Source organism: Cornus florida, unplaced genomic scaffold, assembly GCF_030987335.1.
Source record: "Cornus florida cultivar Cherokee Brave unplaced genomic scaffold, ASM3098733v1 CherokeeBrave_3.0.0_Hap2_Chr05, whole genome shotgun sequence".
NCBI classification, from domain to species: Eukaryota; Viridiplantae; Streptophyta; class Magnoliopsida; order Cornales; family Cornaceae; genus Cornus; species Cornus florida.
In genome coordinates, this window is record NW_026775575.1 from 108,099,917 (window position 1) to 108,122,745 (window position 22,829).

Consider the following 22,829-nt stretch of genomic DNA (forward strand, 5'->3'; position numbering starts at 1 on the left):
ATTGCCTACGCCCACGGGCAAAGAATAACTATCTTTACTTCAAAACTTAATTACACACTTTTTCTCTTCTTACAAACTCAACTCACCTTATTTCTCTCTACAATTATTTCTCTGTCTCACTCTCTTCCCAAATCCATTCCTATTTTTAGAATCTTCAAAACTCAATTTCTTGTTATACAAAAATTTCACAACTTGACTGCAAGTAGTTACTATATCAAACACAATTCTAAAATAGAAGCATCCTATACGAAAAATGAAACTAATTTTAATTTTGAGCTACAAACCTAACAAATCTATAATTGTGAATAAATTATTTTGCTTTCCAGAGATCACCCTTATATATATATATATTATATTTTATAAATTAAAGATATAAGAAAAAGCGTTGAACACTTGATAGCTATTATTCTCTCTATTTTTCCTTCTCATATCATTCATAACATGTTCTTAAAATTATACATAAAAAATGCATTGAAAAAATCGTTATAATTATTATAGCTAGGATGTTCTTTCCTAAATGAATATTTTGGCTCCGCACTTGAATTAATAGAAAAAGAAAATGTTATGGTTTTTTTTTTTTTTTGGCAAAATATATATCAGATGTGATGATAAGTTAATAAAAAAAAAAAAAATAGAACAAAATAAAATTGGGAATATGCAAAAAAAAAAAAACTATAATGGCATTATTGGAAATAAAAACTTTTATCAATGGTAAGGGTGAGAAACAGCGTAAAAGTTGCACAGCCAGAGAGTGCAACCCTCGTTATCGTAACGTAGTAGGAAAAAAAAAGCCCCTCTCTCTCTCTAAAAAACGCTCTCTCTCTCTCTACGTCCCTCTGCTCTGTTTGCCCAAACCCCTACTCTCACAAGTCACAAGTCCTCGCCATATATCTCACTAATCACTTATACACAAAGCTCTTTCTCTTCAATTACGCGCCAAAAAGGTATATATTTAACTGATCAAAATTTCGTGAGTTCAAAAAATCTTTAAACGTCTCTCTCTCTCCTCTCCCCTTCTCGCTCTATTCCCCCCTTTCTCTCTCTCTAGGGTTTCTCTCCCCTCCCATGTCTTCTCATCTCTCTCGAATGTGCAGGTTTCCCGGGGTCACTCTGTTTTTTCCAGGTATTGTTCTTCAGAATTCGGCGAGACAACGGCATTTATGGAATTCTTTTGGTGAGAGACAGTTAGGGTTCGTTCCGAGATGGAACCAACGGACGAAATCGGTGGCACTGATCCATCGGAGGCGAGATCGGAAGGTTTAGCTGTGCTAATCGGCGAAAAGAGACCGGCGAAGAACAGAGAGGACAATGAATTTTGCGTTCCGTCACCGAAGAAGGCGAGGAATGGAGGACAATTGGTTGGTACTATGAAGAAGGTGGCGGAAATGGTATTGGTGTTGGCGTCGATGGGGAAGATGAGGGCAGGGAGGAGTCCTACGGCGGTGGAAAAGGAGATGATGGTTGAGGCGAGGGGGAAGTTGGCGGAGGTGTGTGAAGGTTTTGCTCCTAAGGAAGTTTTTCCGAGGGATGCCTTTGGTGCCGTTATTGAGGATATTGGACTCAATAAGTTGAAAGAACAGATGTCAGGGTTTCGCCCTCCTAAGGTATCAATTAGTGAGAAGTTGCTGCTCACCAAACAAAAGGTGAGACTTGAATTGGCTTTTAATTTTATTCTTTCATTTGTATTCCCTTATTTGTAATATTTTCACTATAGAATGTAGTAGTTTTGCATGTATCAGTGAAATTCATTTTTACAATGAATTCTCAGAATAATTATTAATGCGTTCTAGGAACTGCTCTTATTGATTGTTAGCAATTGTGGAATGCCATATATATATTTTGTAATGTGTGATTAATTTAGGGATTTATCTCCAGTAAGAAAGATTTATCTGGAGTACTAATGGGATTTATTTTATTTTATCTTTGTAAGGAGTGTACAAGTAATTTAAGGTGTTTCTCATGTAGCATGTGGTAAACATGTATGTAGGGATGTAATTGGTGATTTTTGACAGTAAAAACAGTTAAAATTCCGTATTGGAATGTTACTTCTAATGCCCTAGGATACATTCATTAGCTAACTTCTCAAAATTATAGAGTTGGCTTGATTAGAATTTACTAATCAAAAAATATAGTTTGATTAGAACCTTAGAAATGGAAACCAGAACTCCATTAGGAGAACAACGGAACCTCCTGCCTATGTTGAAATAAGAAGGGAATTTTGTTGCATCTAGAGCTTTCTCATATATGGGCAAACTTGTGCCGTCGTTAACAACTAATTTGAGTTTCATCTCTGCTTCAGCAATATGTATTGTTATAGATAAAAATAGCATTTGCTATTTAATATTAAACTGAAATGATGTTTTATATTTGCAATTTAATAACCTACTAAAAGTTTAAGTTCCTGATTTCCAAAATATGTTATTAGCAATGCGATGGAGTGACTTATTGTCACAACAATCTAACCAACGAGTACCAAATATTTTCCCAAGTTTTCTAGACAATCATTGTGTTTCCACAACCTATTTTTGGGATTATATGGGGGGCATACACACATGCATAATTATGTTGAGGTGGCTGATTGTCTTGTAAGGTCTTTTGCTATCCAAAATCACATGGTATGTATTAAAACTTGTTTTACGATGTTGTCATAATGATGGGGAACGGGATATGATTCGAATACATGAGTTGCACATGCTTCATCATTACTTTTGGAGAAGAGGTAAAGAGAAATAAAATTGGGGATTTTAGTAATTTAGGGTTTTATTTATGCTTATTGTTATTTTGATAATGTTTGAATTTTAGGGTTGCTTTGGTATTTTTATGTTTTAGGGTTTGCTTAATAATTTGCCTATTTAAAGGCTCCTTTGTAATTTGAGAACTCAATTTTTGGAGAATATTGATTATCGTTTTCTTTAAGTCTCTCTCTGTGTTCTATTGTTTCTGTCATTTCTGTTCTTGCTTTTCTCACCTTTTCAGTCCATCCTGCCCATCTATTCACTCTGTTCTCACCCCCTTTCGTCTATTTTCTCATCCCCTTCTTCTAGTCTATCTATTCTTCTATTTTCTCATCCATTTCTTTCTTTCTGGTTACTTGTCCTGCGTCACATAATTTACTCATTCACTTTTTCTTAAATATCATGAGTGGAAAATTTTATATGGTATTAAAGCAAAATGGTTGAGTCATAGTTTATGAGAATATTAAAGTTTATGCATGAGAGGACATGTTCTAACTTCATAACCATATAAATTGAAATTTGTCAACATACTGATTGAAATTTGTCAATAAATTTATTTTGAATTTTACTTTTACTTAAACGGGTGAAATCTATAATCTTTCGTTTTCATTTGTTTGTGTCTTTTATTTTTTTTGAAGACATTTAGCTCAATTGTTGTTTCTAAACAAAGCATTCCCCTTCAGAATTTGTATTAGAAATTTATTTCCATCAATTTCTTTAACTCGAGTAGTCTACTAATCTCAAGACCATTACAGACGTATGTATTATGTGAGGCTCACGTCCCTTTTCATGACCATGTCCTCTTCTGAAGGGGAATGCGTTATTTGGAAACAATTGAGTGAACGAATGATTATAAATTTCACCTGTTTAAGTAATAGTAAAATTCATATTAAAATTTGTTGACAAATTTCAATCAATAAGTTGACAAATTTAAATTTATATGGTTATGAAGTTATAACATGCTGTTGAAGGTAAAATGCTTTTTAAAGTCACTAATTCAAGATGAATGTATAGGATTTTATAGCAAGATTGAAATTAACAATTAATTGAAAACCTTAAAAGCAGGCACATCTGGTGGGTTAGAGAGTTTAATAAAAAAGAGAGGGAAAAAAAATACTTGAAAGTATCACAATCAATTGGAAAATCATTAATTTCAAACTTAGTGTGAAAAGCTTTTTGAGGATTGCTTTAAGGTTTGTCTCAAAGTGAAGCTGCGCATGACGCCTTTCAACTTCAAAATTATGCAAGGTTCTCGTAGAGATTACACCTCTTGAACCAAGGAATTGCCGAAGGTTTTGTGTTTTACGCATTTACTTACGAGGAATATGTTTCATGTTTTTTTTTTTTTTTTTTTAATTTTAATTTTAATTAATTAATTAATTAATTATTTATCGATAGCAGTTATATAACCATGGATCTTTTTGCGCACACATATTTCTTTTCTTGATTCATTAATATTTATTATATTTCAGTAATGTTTCTCGAACCACAATTTTGCTACTTCTATATATATTCTTTATACAATAATAGAAGTGGCATAATGTTAATTATTTTATCCTCTGAAATTTGCTAATATGCTATTATGGAGTATGATATTTAAATGAAGTTTTTATGTTATTTTTTATTTACTTCCTATTCATCATTTACTTTTTTCTTCTACTACTTTTTAGTTTTGTGTTTGAGGTTTATGCCTTCCTCATGGGCAAAAGACCGTTTTGGATTATTTTATCACCTTGACCAATATTCATGTTTTAAATAAATTTCTTCACTATTTCCAAGTAAAAGTCGGAAGTTAAAGTGGCTATTTGATACATGTATTCACATTCAAAGATCCCTCAAAAATGAGAAAACACATAAATGGAAAATTAAGTGCTGTTTGATAAAATTAAGTGCTAATTGTAAATTGCAAAAATTATTTTAAGCTTTCCATGTTCAGTATAAGTGAAGTCTCCTTTACTTAAAATTGTCTGCCATCTTAAGCGAATTTTTTTTTTTTTTTTTCCTGTGATTTTTTAATTGCGTTATCAAACACACTTAATTGAATAATCACTTAGTTTATTTGTAATTAAGTACTAAATTGAGTCATCATATGGCTCTTTAGTCTTAATGTTTCACTGGCTCAACCTAAGACACATGGCTCTTTCAACAGGCATATAAAAGTCTTGAGGCGCTTACTTTTGTTAGGCTTACTTTTGTTAGGCTCCAGACTCGGAAAGAATGCCCCTTTGTTTTTGATAATACTATAATATCTACTTTTTTATTTTCCTTTTCTAAATGCCATTGATTGACATGCTCTTCTATATCATATTATGGTGTTATTTGATAGATTATATTATTTAATTATATTGGATAATTGGGGAATGGAATTTGTGGCCTTATGGTTGGTCTATTTGCATTAAATGTTTCTTACATTTAAAATCTTTATTTTTGTACCTTTTATTATTGCACATTTCTGATGATCTTTGAATTAGTTGATGCATAGGTATATTAAAACAATAAAGGATATGCACATTGATTTACCTAACTCCTATTTGATATGAAAGAAGGTCCATTTTAAATTTTTTTTTACTAGTTTCAAAGTTGTATATAACTTTGATTAATTGAATGAATAAGTATACAATGATTTAGCCAACTCTTTAAATTGATACGTTGAAAAATGTCTTAGTTCATGTTTAGTTCCTTCGTTTCGGAAGTTGTTCCTATTTCTGCTTTTGTTTCTTTTACACTTTCCCTCCTTTCATCCCTTTTTGAGGTTAGAATTATGTGGAAAGCCGTATTCAATGAAAGTCGTACGCACGGCTTGTACGGCTTGTAGGCGATATTTGATGTTGATTAGTTTGTGTTGCATATTATAGATCTTTTAAATTGTAAGTATATTTAGTATGCATTTCTTCCCTTTGAAATTATGCCATTTATTCTTGCTGATGTTTGCTTTTGTTTCTTCCTCCCCTTTCAGATGGAAAAGTCTGAGGAATTTTCTTTACATTCTACTGCATCTTCATCTCAGCGGTTGCAAAGAAACTCAGATGCAGCAGCTGAAAGCCGTGGGACATCACATACTTCTCGAATGTTTCCATCAGATAAACCAAGTCATCCATTGATTTCTTCTGGAGGTTTCCAACCTGCTTCACCTTTAGCTCATGTTTCTGCAGCAAAATCTACATCTTTACCATATCAGTTGCCTGCCAGCGAAATAAGATCACCTGTTATATCAAGTGGATTGCCTTCCAGTCATTTAGGAAGGGATTCTTTGTCGTTAGCATTGCCTAGTGTTGAGAGAGTGCATTTTAGATTGGACGGAAGATCAAATGGTTCTTCATATACATCCCAAGTTCAAGGTAACTCTTCTTTCACTTTCTCAATCACATATAATGATAGAAGATCTGTTTTGTGAATTTTATGTGAAGATCGCCGAGGGGAAGTCAAGGATTTATCATCTGGAAATTAGGACAGGAAATTCAGGTCTAAAGGTTATGCTCCTTATAGAAAAGCCATTTTTAACTTAATGTTCCTTTTGGTGATTTTAACCTTTTTGGGTGGGTACTAGAACATCACCATCATTATCATAGTGAGTTGTCATCATTATGGATATTAGTTCTCACTGTAATGCAAATTTGCTTCATTTAATTTTGCATAATTATTTTCTTGATCACAAATGTTTGGTTGTTCAGTAATAGTTCGATATTCCAAGTTTCTAGCACTTGGGAGGCTTAAGTTAATTTGTGAAACATCATACCCAGTTTGGCCTTCATTTTGTTGATATTTTCGCATTAGTTTTCGATGTCCTATTATTTCTGTTGATTTTTAATGATTATATTCCTACATTCCATTTACAGCAAATTCTTCAGGAAGAACTCCAACTTGGTCTCTGCAACACCAATCTGCCACATTTGATAAAATTGGACCAGATAATAAGGTGCCAGCTCATACTCCTGTTAAGTTTGATGGACCTACTGATTTGAGCGCATCACGGGTGGCCCCTCATGTAACGGCATCTAAACCATTTATCTCTCAGACTGCATCAGGAAATCTACCGAGCATACATCAGCATTTACAGGGCATGAACTTCGTTCAAGGTCCTTCACTTTACAATAGCCACAATGAAATTGGCAAAATTGTTCAGAAATTGTTACAACCACAGCTTGCCGAACAGCCCACATGGACTCCTCCTTCGAGGGATTACATGAATAAGGCTTTAACTTGCCAAGTGTGCAAGCTTATCGTTAATGAGGTGGAAAATGTACTTCTATGTGATGCTTGTGATAAAGGTTTTCACCTAAAATGTCTTCAAATTTACAATCAAAAAGGGATTCCTAGAGGTGAGTGGCACTGCCAGAAGTGTCTGACGTTAAGCAATGGGAAGCCTTTGCCCCCTAAATATGGTCGTGTCATGAGAAATATGAATGCACCAAAAGTTTCTTCTGACAATCCTACTATACAGTCATCTCCTGATAATAAAGTGGGATTCTTTGATCAGCAGATCAATCAGCAGAAGATAACAGCGAATGGAAACTCTAATTTGCAAAGTGCTACTGTTACCATGGGCAATAAACATAACAATTCAGCATCCGATTCAAATATTCTGAATGCAAGAGAAATGCAAGGGGATGATGTTTCATCAAGTAGAGTAATAATGGATGATAAGCGTGGATCAGGACCTTGTCCAAATGATGTAATGAATAATTTAGATGGAGCTCATGATTCTCCTGCTGGCTCATCATTGGGAAGATCATTTGAAGTGGATACGGTTTCTAAATCAAAACCACATCCTCCTGTGCAATTGTCAGAGAAAGTTATAAATTCTCATGACGACTCACAAGCCTCCCACAATTCTCAATATAATGTACAAACAGAGCTGCCAAACAGTGCTGATATTCCATCAGAGCAATGTCATGACAATGGCCTTATGGTTAAAGATACGAAGAATTCCTGTAGTACAGAAACTTTTGACTGCGATTCAAATTGTGAAATGAAGCAAGTTGCACGAGCTAATTCTGTTGAAGTTTCTGGAAGCAGTATTGGGGCTCAAAAGCATGTTAGGTCCTTAGCAGATGGTTTGCGTGCTGTTGATTGGACTGGTGATGTACTAAACGTCGTGGATGAGAAGACATATTACCAGTCTTGTTGTGTCAATGGAGTAGTATATCAAGTGCGGGATCATGCTCTTTTTCGTTCTAATGATGGCAAATTGATGCCTCATAAGATTCAGGTAACCAATTTTTTATGTGCAAGTATACCTTGATTCCTTCAATATCTTGTCATTGATCTATTAGTTACGGGGAATGGATCCTCTCCAATAGTTTTCCTCTCCATTTATTTACAAGCCTCCATCCAACGGATACAAAAACACCACATCAGTATCTTGTTTGGATTAAGTTGGTTATAAAATCATAACATGGTGGGTAGTTAGACAAATGATGACATGGCACATTTTTTATCGTTGGATGAAGCCTTGGAGATGTTTGGAGAGGTAAATTATTGGCGAGGATCCAAATCCATTAGTTACAACCTGCAGCAAGGGGTGGCAATTTCTGAACAGGCCTGCCAATTGAACGTAAAATTTGTCTAGTTTTGAACTGTGCTGGGTTTCTTTTATTAGACTTATCCTAGTTCTCAAGTCCACTTGAGTCGATGTAAACCAGTGTAGACCTATCAACCAAATGGGTTGATGATTTAATCTATGAACTCAAGCAGCCAGTTTATGATTGTCTATCCCAGCCCTGATTGTGTGTATCAATATGACCTGATTTGTCTCTTTGTGCCATCCCCTACAGTGAAATTAAGAGAAAATATATTTGTTCATCTAGCTGCTCACGGGAATCATTTAACTTTTCTTGCCTTGACAATAGTTTATGATTTTCAAGTCTACGATATTAGTGTTTTTATACAGAGAAATCTTGCCTTTCCACTGCAGGCCATGTGGGAGGATAGCAAAACTAGATCAAAGTGGGTTATCGCCAATAGATGCTACTTTCCTGGTAACTTGCCAAAGGTTGTTGGCCACCCCTTTACTCCGGAAAGCAATGAGGTGAATTTACTACATATCATTTAACGATGTTTTCTACTTTTCTTGTTTATGTGCATGTCCACAAGATTAGGCCTTAAAATCACGGTCCAAATGGCCCAGGTTCGATTCCCCATCCTATATATGTTAGTTGCTTTAACTTCCAAATTTTTACTTATCAAAAAAAAAAAAAAAATCACTGTCCAAGCATACTTTTGGCCAAGGCTATCTGTAAGACTAGCTCTTGGGTCAGATTGAGCAACATCATAAAAAATCTACATATTTCCTTTATTCAATTATTTGGATATTTTATTTTAATTGGTTGGTTGAGTAGAACTTTTTTTTCCCCTTCCCCCGATCACATACAATTTAGCGCACACTGTTGATGCCATCACTTCTCTCACCACCTTTTTGATTTGGCATTATAGCAGGAAGTTTATTATGTATAACTTTTAGTATGAACTTCTTGTTGCTACTGCTACTGTAGGTCTATGAGTCTGATCATGATAGTACCACAATGGCTGGCTTGATTCAAGGCCCATGTGAAGTTCTTCCTCCAGGCAAATTTGTTGAAGAAAGTGAAAGGAGAACTCGTTTAGGGAAGGGGGAAAATAATGGTCTACGGCCGCTTTTCCTATGCAAGTGCGTCACTTTTCTTCCTCCATCCATTCCAAGTATTTCCAATACTCGCAATTACTTTTTTGAAAAAGGTGCTTGACATTGAAGCATCTTTATGCATGTTATGGATGTGCCAGTGTATGGCTTGACTTGCTATGAGGATTTTTGTTTGTTTGTTTTTAGATAATGTTAAAACTTCATTGTCAATTGGATTTCATGATTTTGGTTAATGAAGAGCGATGATTGCGATAACTGGATTAGTTCTACACTACTACCACTACTTCTTCTTCTGGCTGTGCTGTTTTACTTAGTATTATGAAAACATTTTTCCTCCATAATATCAGTAACTATTTGTAGTTGCCTAGGACACTTCTTAAACCAATGTTGTAATGATTAAGTTGCATATTTAAGAAGAACTTTGATACACAAGCTGTTAACTTTTGCATATGCATCTTTGATACGTGCAAACAACCGAGAGAATGTGAGTAAAAACCTGAAGGTAGTTTATATCATTAGTAAAGAGGTTTATACTATTAAATTTGTGTTCTAAGATTGTAAAGAAAAGATGATCTGTTGTAAACTTTGTGGGTCCATTTGCTTGGTGCAATTGTGAAAGCTTATAATACCAAATGTTAAGTCTATTACCAACGGGCCAGTGGCCCAACAGTACCAAGCCCCTATTTCTCAAAGGGAGGTCAGGGGTTCAAGCCTCAGTGGAGATATGGGTGTGTGAGTACCAACTCAGAAAAAAAAAATTGTTAAGAAGGGTTAATTGGGTGGCTTTGATGAAATAAGGGATTGGCAACACCTGTTGCTAGGAGAGTATTGTTGAGATTGAACTTTGAAGACCTTCAATTAGAATAGGTTTAGAATTCCTTTTTGAGTTTGTGCCTTCTTGCATTAGTTTACAAATATAATTATAATTTTCAAAATGAGTTTGTTTGGTATTTGTGCATTTTCATATAGTGCGTCATTGGTTACCAAGATGAAAAAAGGAGATGAATTACAAACTGGATTGTTTGCGTAAGGCCTTTGGTGAAGTCACATTAAGATGGAACATTAGGTTTGCAAATATTCTTGAGCAGTCTTATTTTGGCAGCGACTTGTATTGCTGATAGTGGGTAGATAATAATGTTTGGTTGTTTCTACCTTCTAAATTAGTTTCACTCTCTCTCTCTCTCTCTCCCTTTGACACAGATTGGGCTGAAATTCAATTGTATTAAAATCACAATGAAATTACACTGATATATACACTTCAAAGGATCTAAATTAGGAAACTCTAAAACTAGGAAACTATCTAATCCTAGAGATATTGACTAAAAACTAATTCCCTAAAATTAGGGATTACAATGACTAAAACATTACAAAATCTCCTAGCTAATGATAGCTATACACACACAGTTTCCTTAGCTAATTACAGCTATACAAACATGGTTTCCATATTTATAGAACCGAATTTTCCACACTCCCCCTCAAGCTGGTGAATGGATATCATCCATTCCAAGCTTGCTTGCTAGTCTCTGAAAAAACGTTCCAGACAATCCTTTGGTGAGTATGTCTGCAAGTTGATCGCTAGTGGAAACGAATGGAGTGCAAATTAGGCCACTATCAAGCTTCTCCTTTATAAAGTGCCTGTCCACTTCAATGTGTTTCGTATGGTCGTGTTGAACTGGATTATGTGCAATATTAATGGCCGACTTATTGTCACAATATAGCTTCATTGGACATTCCCACTTGACTCTTAGATCTTCTAAGACAATTTTCAGCCATAATAATTCGCAAATCCCAAGTGCCATTGCTCTAAACTCGGCTTTTGCACTGGATCTTGCCACGACATTCTGTTTTTTACTCCTCCAAGTCACAAGGTTGCCTCCTAGAAAAGTGTAATAACCCGAGGTAGGTCTCCTATCAATTACAGACCCTGCATAATCTGCATCAGTATAGGCTTCAAGAGTTAGCTCCTCCCCCTTCTTAAATAGTATTCGTTTGCCCGGTGTGCCTTTCTTGAACTGTAGGATTCGATACACAGCCCTAAAATGTGACTCTTTGGGATTGTGCATGAATTGACTTACAACACTAACTGCATAGGCTATGTCTGGTCTTCCCACAAGTCTCTGATAGGAACCTTTATCTACTGCCGTGTCTTCCAGAGCATCTCCAAGCTTGTGGTTGAACTCTATAGGCGTCTCTGCTCGTCTGCAACCTAACTTGCATGTTTCCGTCAGCAAATCTGTTACATATTTTTGCTGAGATATGAAAATTCCTTCCCGAGAATGTGCTACCTCAATGCCGAGAAAATACTTTAGTTTGCCGAGCTCTTTGATTTCGAATTCTTTCACTAAACACTTCTTTAAATTCTCCATTCCTTCCAAATCATCACTGTCACTATAATGTCGTCTACATAGACTAACAATGCAGTCACTCCCCCTGAAGCCGAGTGCTTTACAAACAAGGTGTGATTGCCTTGGCTTTGTTTGTATCCCATATCGAGCATTACCTTGGCAGACCTTCCAAACCAAGCTCTTGGAGACTGTTTTAATCCGTACAACGCCTTTCTTAACCTGCATACCACCTGTCCTGTATTCGAACCAAACCCCGATGGAACTTCCATATAAACTTCCTCCTTGAGATCACCATGTAAAAAGGCATTTTTGACATCGAATTGCTGTAATTTCCAGCCCAGATTAGCAGCCAATGAGAACAACACTCTAACGGTGTTCATCTTCGCAACAGGAGCAAATGTCTCAAGATAATCTATTCCATACGTTTGGGTATAGCCTTTAGCAACCAACCTTGCTTTGTACCTCTCCGACGAACCATCTGACTTGTATTTCACCGTGAATACCCATCTACATTCCACTGGTTTCTTCCCTTTCGGCAATTTCACCAAGTCCCATGTCTTGTTCTTCTCAGGTGCTTCCATTTCGACCTTCATGGCATTATTCCAATTCTCATTACCTAATGCCTCGGATGTGGTTTTGGGAATGGAGATTGTGTTTAAGCTTGTGAGAAAGGCTTTGTGGTTATGGGACAGATTCTTGTATGACATGAAGAAGTACAGAGGGTGTTTAGTGCATGCTTTAGTTTTCTTTCTAATAGCAATGGGAATATCATAATCACTTTGATCAAGAACTTCAGTGATACCATATTCATTAGAAATAGGTTCAGTAATTACCTCGCTAAGTCTAAGAGCAGGGGTTGATTTGGGTGATTGAACCTGCACATATTGAGTGATTGGTGCCCTTCTTCTTGAAAAAACCAGCAGTGGACGAGTAGAGTCTTGAATTTGCTTTCCCTTTATCATCTCTTGTGACTTGGGTGTATGAGGCTCGGTTTCAGGTTGTATGGATTCGGATTGAATGTTTAGCTCAAGCTGGGCTAGCTCAGGTTGATCAACAGGAACGGACTGAGTGTTTGGTTGGACAATAGAGACAAGAACTGAGGAGGAGGACAATGGAAAATCAAGAAGAAAAAGATCCTTGTCCTTATCTTCCGTGAATGAGGTCTCCCCCTGAAGATAAGAACGATTAAAGTAATGATCTTCTTCGACAAAAGTGACATCAGCTGACACATAGAATTTTCTTGTGGGAGGATGATAGCATTTGTACCCTTTTTGAGTGGAAGAATAGCCAATAAAGACGCATTTGACAGCCCGTGGATCAAGTTTTCCCCTGTTTTGAGAATTCACATGGACAAAAGCAACACAACAGAATATTTTGGGAACAAGACTACTTGAAGCATTGAAAGTAGGAAAGAATTTCGTTAGAATTTGCATAGGACTTCTAAAATCAAGAACCTTTGTAGGCAATCTGTTTATCATATGAGCAGCAGTTAAAACCGCTCCCCCCCAATATTGCTTGAGAACATTTTCTTGAAACAAGAATGCACTTGTAATAGCTAAAATGTGACCATTCTTTCGTTCAGCCACACCATTTTGTTGGGGTGTGTTAACACAAGAAGATTCATGTATTATACCCTTTTCTCGGAAATATGGTGAGAGAAACTGATTAAAATAGTCTTTAACATTGTCAGAATGAAATCTTTTTATTTCAGTACCAAATTGTGTTTTGACCATGTTGTAAAAAACAAGGCAGAACTCATATCAGATTTATTTTTCATAAGAAAGATCCAAGACACACGAGTGCAATCATCAATGAAAGAAATGAACCACCGAGCCCCAGAAATGTTAGGAACAGTGGACGGTCCCCAAATGTCACTATGAATAAGAGTAAATGGAATAGATGTTCTTTTATCGCTTATTGGAAAAGAAGCACGTTTGTGCTTTGCAAGTTCACAGTGAAATTTTTCAACATCTAATCCTTTGAACAATAAAGGAAACATAATTTTAAGGACTCTAAATGACGGGTGACTAAGACGGAGGTGTTGAAGCCAAATCTTGTCTTTATTGGATTTAAAAGACTCTGAAAGAAATGATAATGGTGAGGAATTCGCAACACTAACTTGACCACTGGGTTATTCAAGATAGTAGAGACCATCCCTTTCTCTAGCATGTCCAATCATCCTCCTCGTGCCTTGTTCCTGAAATACACAACGAGAGGGATAAAAACACCACACTGCAATTAGAATCTTTAGTGAGCTTGTGGATTGACAAAAGGTTGGTAAATAATTTTGGTACATGGAGAACATTTCTAAGTGTGAGGGTTTTGCTTATAAAAACATCTCCCTGACCAGCCACTATTGTCACAGAACCATCGGCTATGGTTATCTTCTTTTTGCTAGGACAAGGTGTATATGAGATAAATTTTTGTGGGGAGTGGGTCATGTGATCTGTAGCTCCTGCGTCAATGACCCAGGAGCTTGTGGTGGATATATCCAAGACTTTAAAAGCATAAGCAGAGGAAGATATACCTGAGAACGCCAAAGTGCAAGTACCTGTTGTAGATGGTTTCTCCAAAGATCCCAATAGATTCTTCAATTTCTCAATTCCTTCTCCATTGAACTCAATAGATGATTCTTGAGATTTACCTTCTCCAGCTTGTTGTATATTTGCCACATACGCCTGCCCCTGTCCCTTTGGCTGTCCAACTTTTGCTGTCCAATTTTCGTTTGCCGTCTCCGGTTTGCCATAGAGTTTCCAGCATTTATCCCTAGTATGGCGGGACTTTTTGCAATATGTGCACCATAGAGAATCTTTATTGACTGTCCTTGTAAAATCTGCCCGCTTGTTGTCATCATTAGATGGCTGTTTTGGGCCAAAGTTCCTCACATTTGCAACTTTTGTAACCAAGGCCGAACTGTCCACTGGGTTATTCTCAATCATAACTCCTCTTCTTCCTTACTTAGCACGAACAATTGCAATTGTTTCATTAAGTGATGGCAGATCTTCCTTTCCGAGTATTTGGACTCTTACTGCATCAAATTCAATGTTCAGTCCTGCAAGAAAATCATAAATTCGGTCTTTTTCGACAAACCTCTTAAGGAGGGCTGCATCCTCGCTACATTTTATTTGAATGCACTGGTAATGATCCATCTCTTGCTATAAGCTCTGCAACAGATTGGAGTACTCTGTGATTGATCGACTTCCTTGCTTGGTGGATGAAATCTTGGTCTTGATTTCATAGATTTGTGCAGCATCCCGGACTTTAGAGTAAGTTTGCTTCACGGCCTCCCATATTTCTTTGGCTGTGTTAAGAAACATACATGTATCACTGATTTCTGGCAACATAGAGTTCCATAACCAGGACATCACCATAGCGTCTTGTTCATTCCAAGTATCAAATTTGGGATCCCCTTTGTTAGGACCAGTACCGAGTAAGTGACTCAGTTTGCCTCTTCCCTTCAAGAACGTGCGAACCAGTTGAGACCACTTTAGATAGTTCTTCCCGTTCAACCTGTACACTGCCTAGATGTTCTGCAATTCCCCTGTTGGAGTTGAGTTGCTGCCTTCAGTCAAGGGGACCTCCGAGGTAGTCGTGGTGTTGCTGTTGTCAGCTGTTTCTGACATGGTCTTTTGGTAAAAGGGTTACGGTCTTGAGGGGTGATAGTGTGGGGTTGGAGATTGATAATAATTAGTCTAGCGATATGAGAGTTCGCAAGACCAGAAATACAATTCCCAGAATTGAGCCTACGGCTCTGATACCATGACACAAATTGGGCTGAAATTCAATTGTATTAAAATCACAATGAAATCACACTGATATATACACTTCAGAGGATCTAAATTAGGAAACTTTAAAACTAAGAAACTGTCTAATCCTAGAGATATTGACGAAAAACTAACTCCCTAAAATCAGGGATTACAATGACTAAAACATTACAAAATTTCTTAGCTAATTATAGCTATGCACACACGGTTTCCCTATTTATAGAACCGAATTTTCCACACCCTTAAGTGTGTTTTTGTTGGAATGGGAGCTATGTTACCTGGGCTTGGTAGGTTAGCCCAGGGTGTCGGTGTCGGTGTCGAGGCCACACGACACGGGCACCGACACGGGATATGGGTCAGACACCCTTTTGCAACCATCGGACATGGCCGATGAAGACATGCTCATAGAAGATTGTATCGGTGGATGCTTGCTAGGGATTTGAACTTTTTTCAAGTCTCTTTGTTAGATCGGATGAGTTCTGTAAGTTCATGGAGGTGGCTGGTTCAAAAATAGGGTTTTTGGAAGGTTGAAGATGGTGGTTTCTTCACGCGCAGCTGTTGCACTTTGACACATCATTTGAATCCAATTCTGGGATTTCTGCTTCTGGCAGAGAGTGTATTCACGATTTGTAGACTTTTCATATCTCTATTTAATGATTATTTAATGATTCGCGTGGCAGACTAATGGTCACCTTTGTTTGTTGCTGCCAGCTGTGTGCTTATCATGTAGCCCTATTGAGTTACTTATTAATCTGTTTAAATTTTACGTTTACTTTTTACTACCACAACTTACTTTTCAAATAAAAATAAATAAATGTTATAGAAAACCATGTACTGTACCAAATAAAAGAGTAAAAACAGATGGCATATATATTTCTTTTTCATTTTTATTTATAGAACTAGGTAGGATAGATGGTCTCCTCTTCATTTAAGAATATTCATCACTCTTAAATAATAGATAAATGGCCTATACTTCTTACCACTATTTATTAATTATAACTGCGTCCAAGTGTTTGTGTCCAACTTTTGAACTCTTTTTAGCCGAGTTCCCCGTATTCCATAATTTGAAAGATGGACAAGTCCGACTTCTAGACACACACCAGTGTCCAACACCAGTACCCGAGTCCCTGCTAACATACCATGGGAGTTAATTTAAGGGAAACTCTTGCATAAGAATTAGGTCACCAATGCTACTATCAAATGTCTTGACAGCTCTAACTTTTGGTCATGTTGGCTAACTACTATCAGAACCATCAGCTTGGATTTGACATTATTAGACGGTGCAATTGGATCCTATGTGATATGAAGGCATAGTTGATGTAGAAAATGTTGGAAAATAGTTTTGACTAGAAGTTGAATAAATAATTTAGTAGACAGCATGGGTCTGTACATTGTAGCATGCAACATAACAAGCCTTTGGCACATTATCGGGTTCCACAGTTCTTGGTGTTAGGCAGCCCTTGATGCGAGATTTGGGTGGCAGATGTGCAATATCTGTCAGGACTTGGTGAGTTCTTGGTTCAAGTTGTAAGTACAGAATTCTGGAAGATTATGACTGCTTTTTTAATCTGGTGTCCCATGCTTGGTGCGTGGTGGCATTTCTTTAAATTGCCATTGGAGTGTTTCTCTAAATAGCATTCTAGGATTATGGCTCGAGGGGTGTAATGTGTATTCTCCAACCACATTGGTAAATTCTATTATTGTGTTTACAAGGGATATTCAAACTCTGGCTTTGTACTTTTGACCTTCCCGCTTTAATTGTAGTCAGTGCTTAGTGCCAAGTGCCAAAGGCCTTGTGCCTTCATTATTAAACAAGGAATGTGGCTTATGGTCCTAATATGTCATTCCTCCTCGGACATTCATTTCACAAATCCTATTTTAGGTTGCCTTTAGTGGAACTCCCTTTTAATTCTCGATTTCGCCTTTTAAGCCTACAGACCTTTGAACTACAGAACTTTAATCCATCTTCATTTTATAAGCCTTGAAAACATAAATTCTCTTATTTTCAAATGCTTTAGTCAATTACTGTGTTAAATCTTCAAATTGCATCGGATAAAAATTGTTTTGTTATGATTTGTTTTGATAATGAAAAAAGGTTGTATTGTGAATTGTTATAATACTCAATGATCTATTTTATTTGAAATGCTTCAGTTGCGATTTATGTAAATTATTTGAGTAGTTCTCTTTCAAAATTTAGTCAAGTTGTTCATATTTAAATCCAAGTTACTAGTTACCTTTATAAAAGGTCGGGCAACAAACAGTAGAAGATACATGTGGAGGCGCGTATAAAACATTAAGGGTCTGTCTTCCTAACGTTCCACTAGGGCCCAACAAATCAACTTATATTATTTTCTTCATAACCTTCTTTTGACTAAATTAAGTTAGGAGATAAAATCTTTAGGATTCGACTCTCTCTCTCTCTCTTCCACCCATTTATAGTTAGGTCTATATGTATCGCCCTTCCTCCCACCTCACCCGTCCTAGGTTGGTTTGTGTCCACACACCTTTCTGCACTTTGTGTGTTTGTCTTATTATGAGAGTGTTTGTTCATTGTGTCTTTTAATTTTTTAAATTTTTATTCAGGTGGACGAGAATTGTGTTATCATGGATTTTATGTAAATTGAGAACAAAATTGTTTTGCAGATGGTTTTATGATGAATCAAAAGGACTATTTCGAGATGTTTCAAGTTAGTTGCAATCAGACATACACTTTTAGCTGACTTATATCCAGGCTCTCATGCAGCAAGTTCATGGATCTCCCTTTGATCAGGTACACTCAACACTTTGTAACAATTGATTTTCCTCTTTAATTTTTTTTGGCAAGTATTTTCCTCCTCGAGTTGACGTTTCTTATATTAAGGATATCTAGTCATTTGGAATAAGGGACTTGGTATTTGATATATGACGCATGTATGCTAACATGGGGGAAATATATAATTATGATATAGATACATCAACACAACAAATTATAGAGAAGGTACTAATAGTACTGCAACAGTATGATATGTAATATAGTATTTGTGTATATTATTGGAGGATATAATTAAATACATACTCTTTTTAATAGCTTAAGCTTTTAGGGAATTGATAATTTAACATACTACTAGAGCCCTGATTTTAGGTTTTTGAGTTCAAAGTTTTCCACGTCTGCATTTGTTTCGTCATTTTGTTTGTTTGTGCAACTTTGCACTCTGTTATGTTGTTTGTATGCCTCCATGTGAGAGATGGGATCAGTACTGCAACAATATGATGTATAATATTAGTACGTGTATATATTTGTTGGAGGTTTTTGAGTTCGATCCCTTGTCTGCATTTGTTTCCTCATTTTGTTTGTTTGTGCAACTTTGCACTATGTTATGTAATTTGTATGCCTCCATGTGAGTGATGGGATCGCACGTGAGAGAGCATGTGAGCTTGATATACATTGTTGTGCCCTTCCCTTAACAATTTAAGCTTTTAAAGTTGATGGGGATTAACATGGTATTATAGGTAGTAAGGTCTCAGTTTGAACCTCAATGCCACCCTGAAAATTATAATTTACACTTGTTGGCGGGCCCCCACTCATAAGGAATAGTTTTGGCCACATACTAGGGGGCATGCTTGTGGATATATATTAATGAATTCACATACTAAGAACTTAAGCTTTTAGGGGAATTTTAAGTTTAACATATATAAACAAGTAGTATGTAAACAAATAGAGTTACGCCATCTATTAACTTTAAGTTTTCAGGGCAACTGTCAATTTGGCTTATATTGACTAGTAAAAAGAAAATGTTAATTTATCCTTACACACAGAAGTTTCTGTGCTACAACATATTTGATAACCAAAATTGCCTGTAATGCTTGTTTATCAATCTAATAATTTAGTGTGTATTTTTCAGTAATTTTATAACAGTCACACCTTTGCAAGGTTCAAATGATGGACTCCTCAGTCATCTATTTCACAACAGACAAAATGTGTGCACGAGAGAGGGAGAGGGAGAGGGAAAGGGAGGGAGTAGAGTGCTTGGCCTACTCCCTTCCTTTTACACTATTCTATGATATTATTTTAGCATGCTTTTTGTTTTATTATTTCTTATATCATGCATCTGTTAAGGAACACAACTGAGTTAATGCTTGCAAACAGGTTGCGCAGCGGTGGGACATTGGACAATTGATCAAGGGGATTTCCTCCAATGCTCATTTCATGTACAATATGTGGCTTTAGCTTAGTCTGTAATCCTGTATCACATTCTTGATTGTAATTTAAGTGGAATTTTTTCTTGCCCATTTTTTGGTGCCCCAAGACTACCCAATAGAATATGAATCATGTTAATCATATCAGCTTGCTCAATGTTTAAGTTTATTCGTTAGATACAAAACGTTTTTATTTTTCAGATGTTGATTAGGCCTTGCTTTTTGTGCTTCTGATTTCTAAATGTTGATAAAATTGAAGGGGAAAGTGGTCATTCTGTATGTAAGTAGCTGTATTTGCATGTTCTCCTACTTCCTGCAATGAGTACAGAACCTAGCCTTTGTGCAGCTTGAGTACATTTGACCCTATCCAGATTTTGTAACACTGTGAGCCTCGTACACTGGGTTTATACTCTTTTTTATTTTTTTTTATTTTTGCCGGTTTATAAATGGTTAATTCTTAAGGTTGATAACACACTGTAGCGTTGAAGGACGTGATAAATTCATTGTGCTAAAAAACCATATCATCCAGTTTTGGGTTGTGGCATCATTGACATTGTCCGGTATTTTCTCTCCATGTGACCCTATAGGGAGGAATTATTGAAGTAACTTCATAATGATCATATATATATATATGCTTGGCGTATCGGCTTAATCAATTCACATCATTTGAATAATGCAAAACCCTAAATTTCATGCATATCTATTGTTCCCAATGCAACTGAACTTGATATCAATTTCTGCCGGCTATATTTTGCTTCTACTAGAACCTACATCTTGAAGACTTGCCTGTGTTTAACAAGACATCAATCCAAGTAAAATTTAGTTACATTATTGCGCGCGCGAATGAGTGCGTGTGTGAGAGAGTGTGTGTATGTGTATGTGTGACAGTGTGAGAGAGAGGGAGGTGTTGAACTGTTGAGCTTTTGCTTTATAGTTTTTTTATAGGTAGTGGTAATTTTTGAAGAAAATGTGCCTGCCTATATGAACTCGAGGTATAGTGAGTGTACTTTTAGTTTCTGTGAGAGAGAGTTTTTAAAACTTCTTTGACCCAAGTTTTAAATTTGTAACCGTTGGTTGAGGACAAAATTTAATGAGTCTATTTAGATTTTAAATTTACAAAATTTATTATGCTTCATTGTCTATTTATTTATTTATTTATTATTATTAGGACGAATTCCAAAAAACACTATCACTCATTTGCAAAAAAACATCCCTTATAAATACTTTTAGTAAGAAACCCCCCTTAACTATACTGAGGGAGTATTTTAACTTATCACCCTGTAATGATTTTTTGAGATAATTTTGTGAACCAAATTACCCCTCAACTGTATGAATTGGGTCATTATTCAGTCCTCTATTAAATTCAGTGAACAACAAATTCAGTCAAACCCAAATTTTCTAACTATATTCATATGCCCAAACAATACTAAAATTATTACAATTTATGCCAAAAAAAAAAAAAAAAAAAAAACTGCATTGACAACCATTTACGGTGAAACTTTTAGCAACTTATTTTTCATTTGTATCGTTACAATAGTTTAGAAATCAAGAAGCAAAAAATGAGAAATGAATGGTAGTTGAAAAGCCAGATGAAAAATAGCCAATTCACGCGAGTCCCCACCTTCACTAGAACCCCGGACCGTGAGAAAAGGGATTGCCCACTAGTAACTAAGATAGCTTTGCCCTTGGAGATCAATAGAGTGAGACTGCCGGCGGGCCAGAGAGAGCAGCGACGGAGGAGACGCCGCGGCGGGCGGTGCTGGACTGCCAGACCAGGTCGCCGCCGGGAACGATCTCATCACCGCACCATGAAGGTTCATCCAGCTCCGAGGAAGAGGAACATCAAGCTGCAATACGACGTCGCTTCGACCCTCTCCAATGCACTTGCTTGCCAGCAAAAGAAGCTCCGGAGACTCCCTCACATCTTTGCCAGAGTTCTTGATCTTCCCTTCCACTCAGACACCGATGTTCCGATTGCCGTTACCACCGACAATATCGACGTCGACGCGATCAAGTACTGTGATCAATCGCCTAAAGCACGGAACCGCCGATGAGATGGAGAGGAGTGGCCCCGTGGTGTATGCAGGGCCAATTTCAGTGCCGGTTGCAGACCTGGTTCAAGGGGGGTGTCAAGGACTTGAAGGTGTAGACGACGCAGGTGGGGACTGGCGTGATCCGGCTTTTCAACATCAACTTTCTTTCGTCATTAAACACCCCTCAAACACCGGAGATGCCGGCATTGGGAGTGCGTCTGGTTACCCATGTTTCGGCGAGCCCTTCTCTGACAGCTACCCAACCGGAGGAACGGGGAAGAAATAGCCGAAATCGAGTCACTACAGTAACCTCGCTACTCAAATCTCATCACCCGACTGTTGAACTCACCATCCTCATCCACGTTCTGCTAAGGGTTAATTTGGTCCAAAAGTTTACCTCAACAAATTATTACTTGGTGTTGAGAGAGCTCCTTGTTAAAAGTATTTTTTTTTTTATTTTTTTTTTTTATAAGTGAGTAATAGCCAAGGAAGATTTTTTTGCAATTTGTCCTTCTTCTTCTTCTTCTTCTTCTTATTATTATTTTATTATTATTATTTTACTGTTTTGAGTGTTTAAGGAGAAATAAGTAGCTGTTGTGCTCTTAATTTATAAATAGTTAGGTTGGCCCAATAGAAGAGAAATATAAACAGGCCAACAATTCTGCTCTCTCTTTCCTCTTTTTGTCTTTGAGTTATATTTCCGTATTGACATATATTTTAAAAGGGGGGATGAGTGTTTGAACTTGGAATAGGAAAAATTGGCATTAATGACGGACTCATAAAATTTTGTGAGAGAGACTGTCTTTTAATTTGTTGGGGCAAACTTATTTAGTGGGTCAATTTTTGTAATTTTAATAGAATTTTCTTCATAAATTTTTAAAATTTAAAACATAAAATGCAAATGCAAAAAAAAAAAAAAAAAAAAAAAAATTCAGTGAGGGCAAATTATAATTTTAGTAGAGGCATCTTCATAAATATATAAAAATTTGAAATATAAAATGCCCAAAAACAAAAAAAAAAAATTCAGTCCGGACGAATTGTAATTTTAGTGAAACATCTTCATAAATTTAAAAAAAATTAAAGTATAAAATAAAAATATAAAAATTTCAGTAGGGTGTTGCTCCGTGCCTAATTGACACGCAATTTTATTAAAACTT

At 36.4% G+C, this 22,829-nt stretch overlaps 1 protein-coding gene across 2 annotated transcripts; it reads left to right on the forward strand.

The window, feature by feature from the left end:
* The first annotated feature begins 605 nt into the window (after window positions 1-605).
* LOC132308388 (uncharacterized) lies at window positions 606-19,923 on the forward strand. Of its 2 annotated transcripts, none has more exons than XM_059806450.1 (8): window positions 606-944; window positions 1,095-1,643; window positions 5,692-6,073; window positions 6,572-7,944; window positions 8,650-8,763; window positions 9,227-9,413; window positions 18,107-18,233; window positions 19,590-19,923. In XM_059806450.1, the coding sequence occupies exons 2-7, from the start codon at window positions 1,203-1,205 to the stop codon at window positions 18,181-18,183; spliced, it is 2,574 nt and encodes an 857-aa protein (XP_059662433.1). In that variant the 5' UTR covers window positions 606-944; window positions 1,095-1,202; the 3' UTR covers window positions 18,184-18,233; window positions 19,590-19,923. The 2 variants fall into 2 exon arrangements, with proteins under 2 accessions (XP_059662433.1, XP_059662434.1); XM_059806451.1 differs by having other exon boundaries at window positions 611-944; window positions 9,227-9,381.
* The last annotated feature ends 2,906 nt before the right edge of the window (window positions 19,924-22,829 follow it).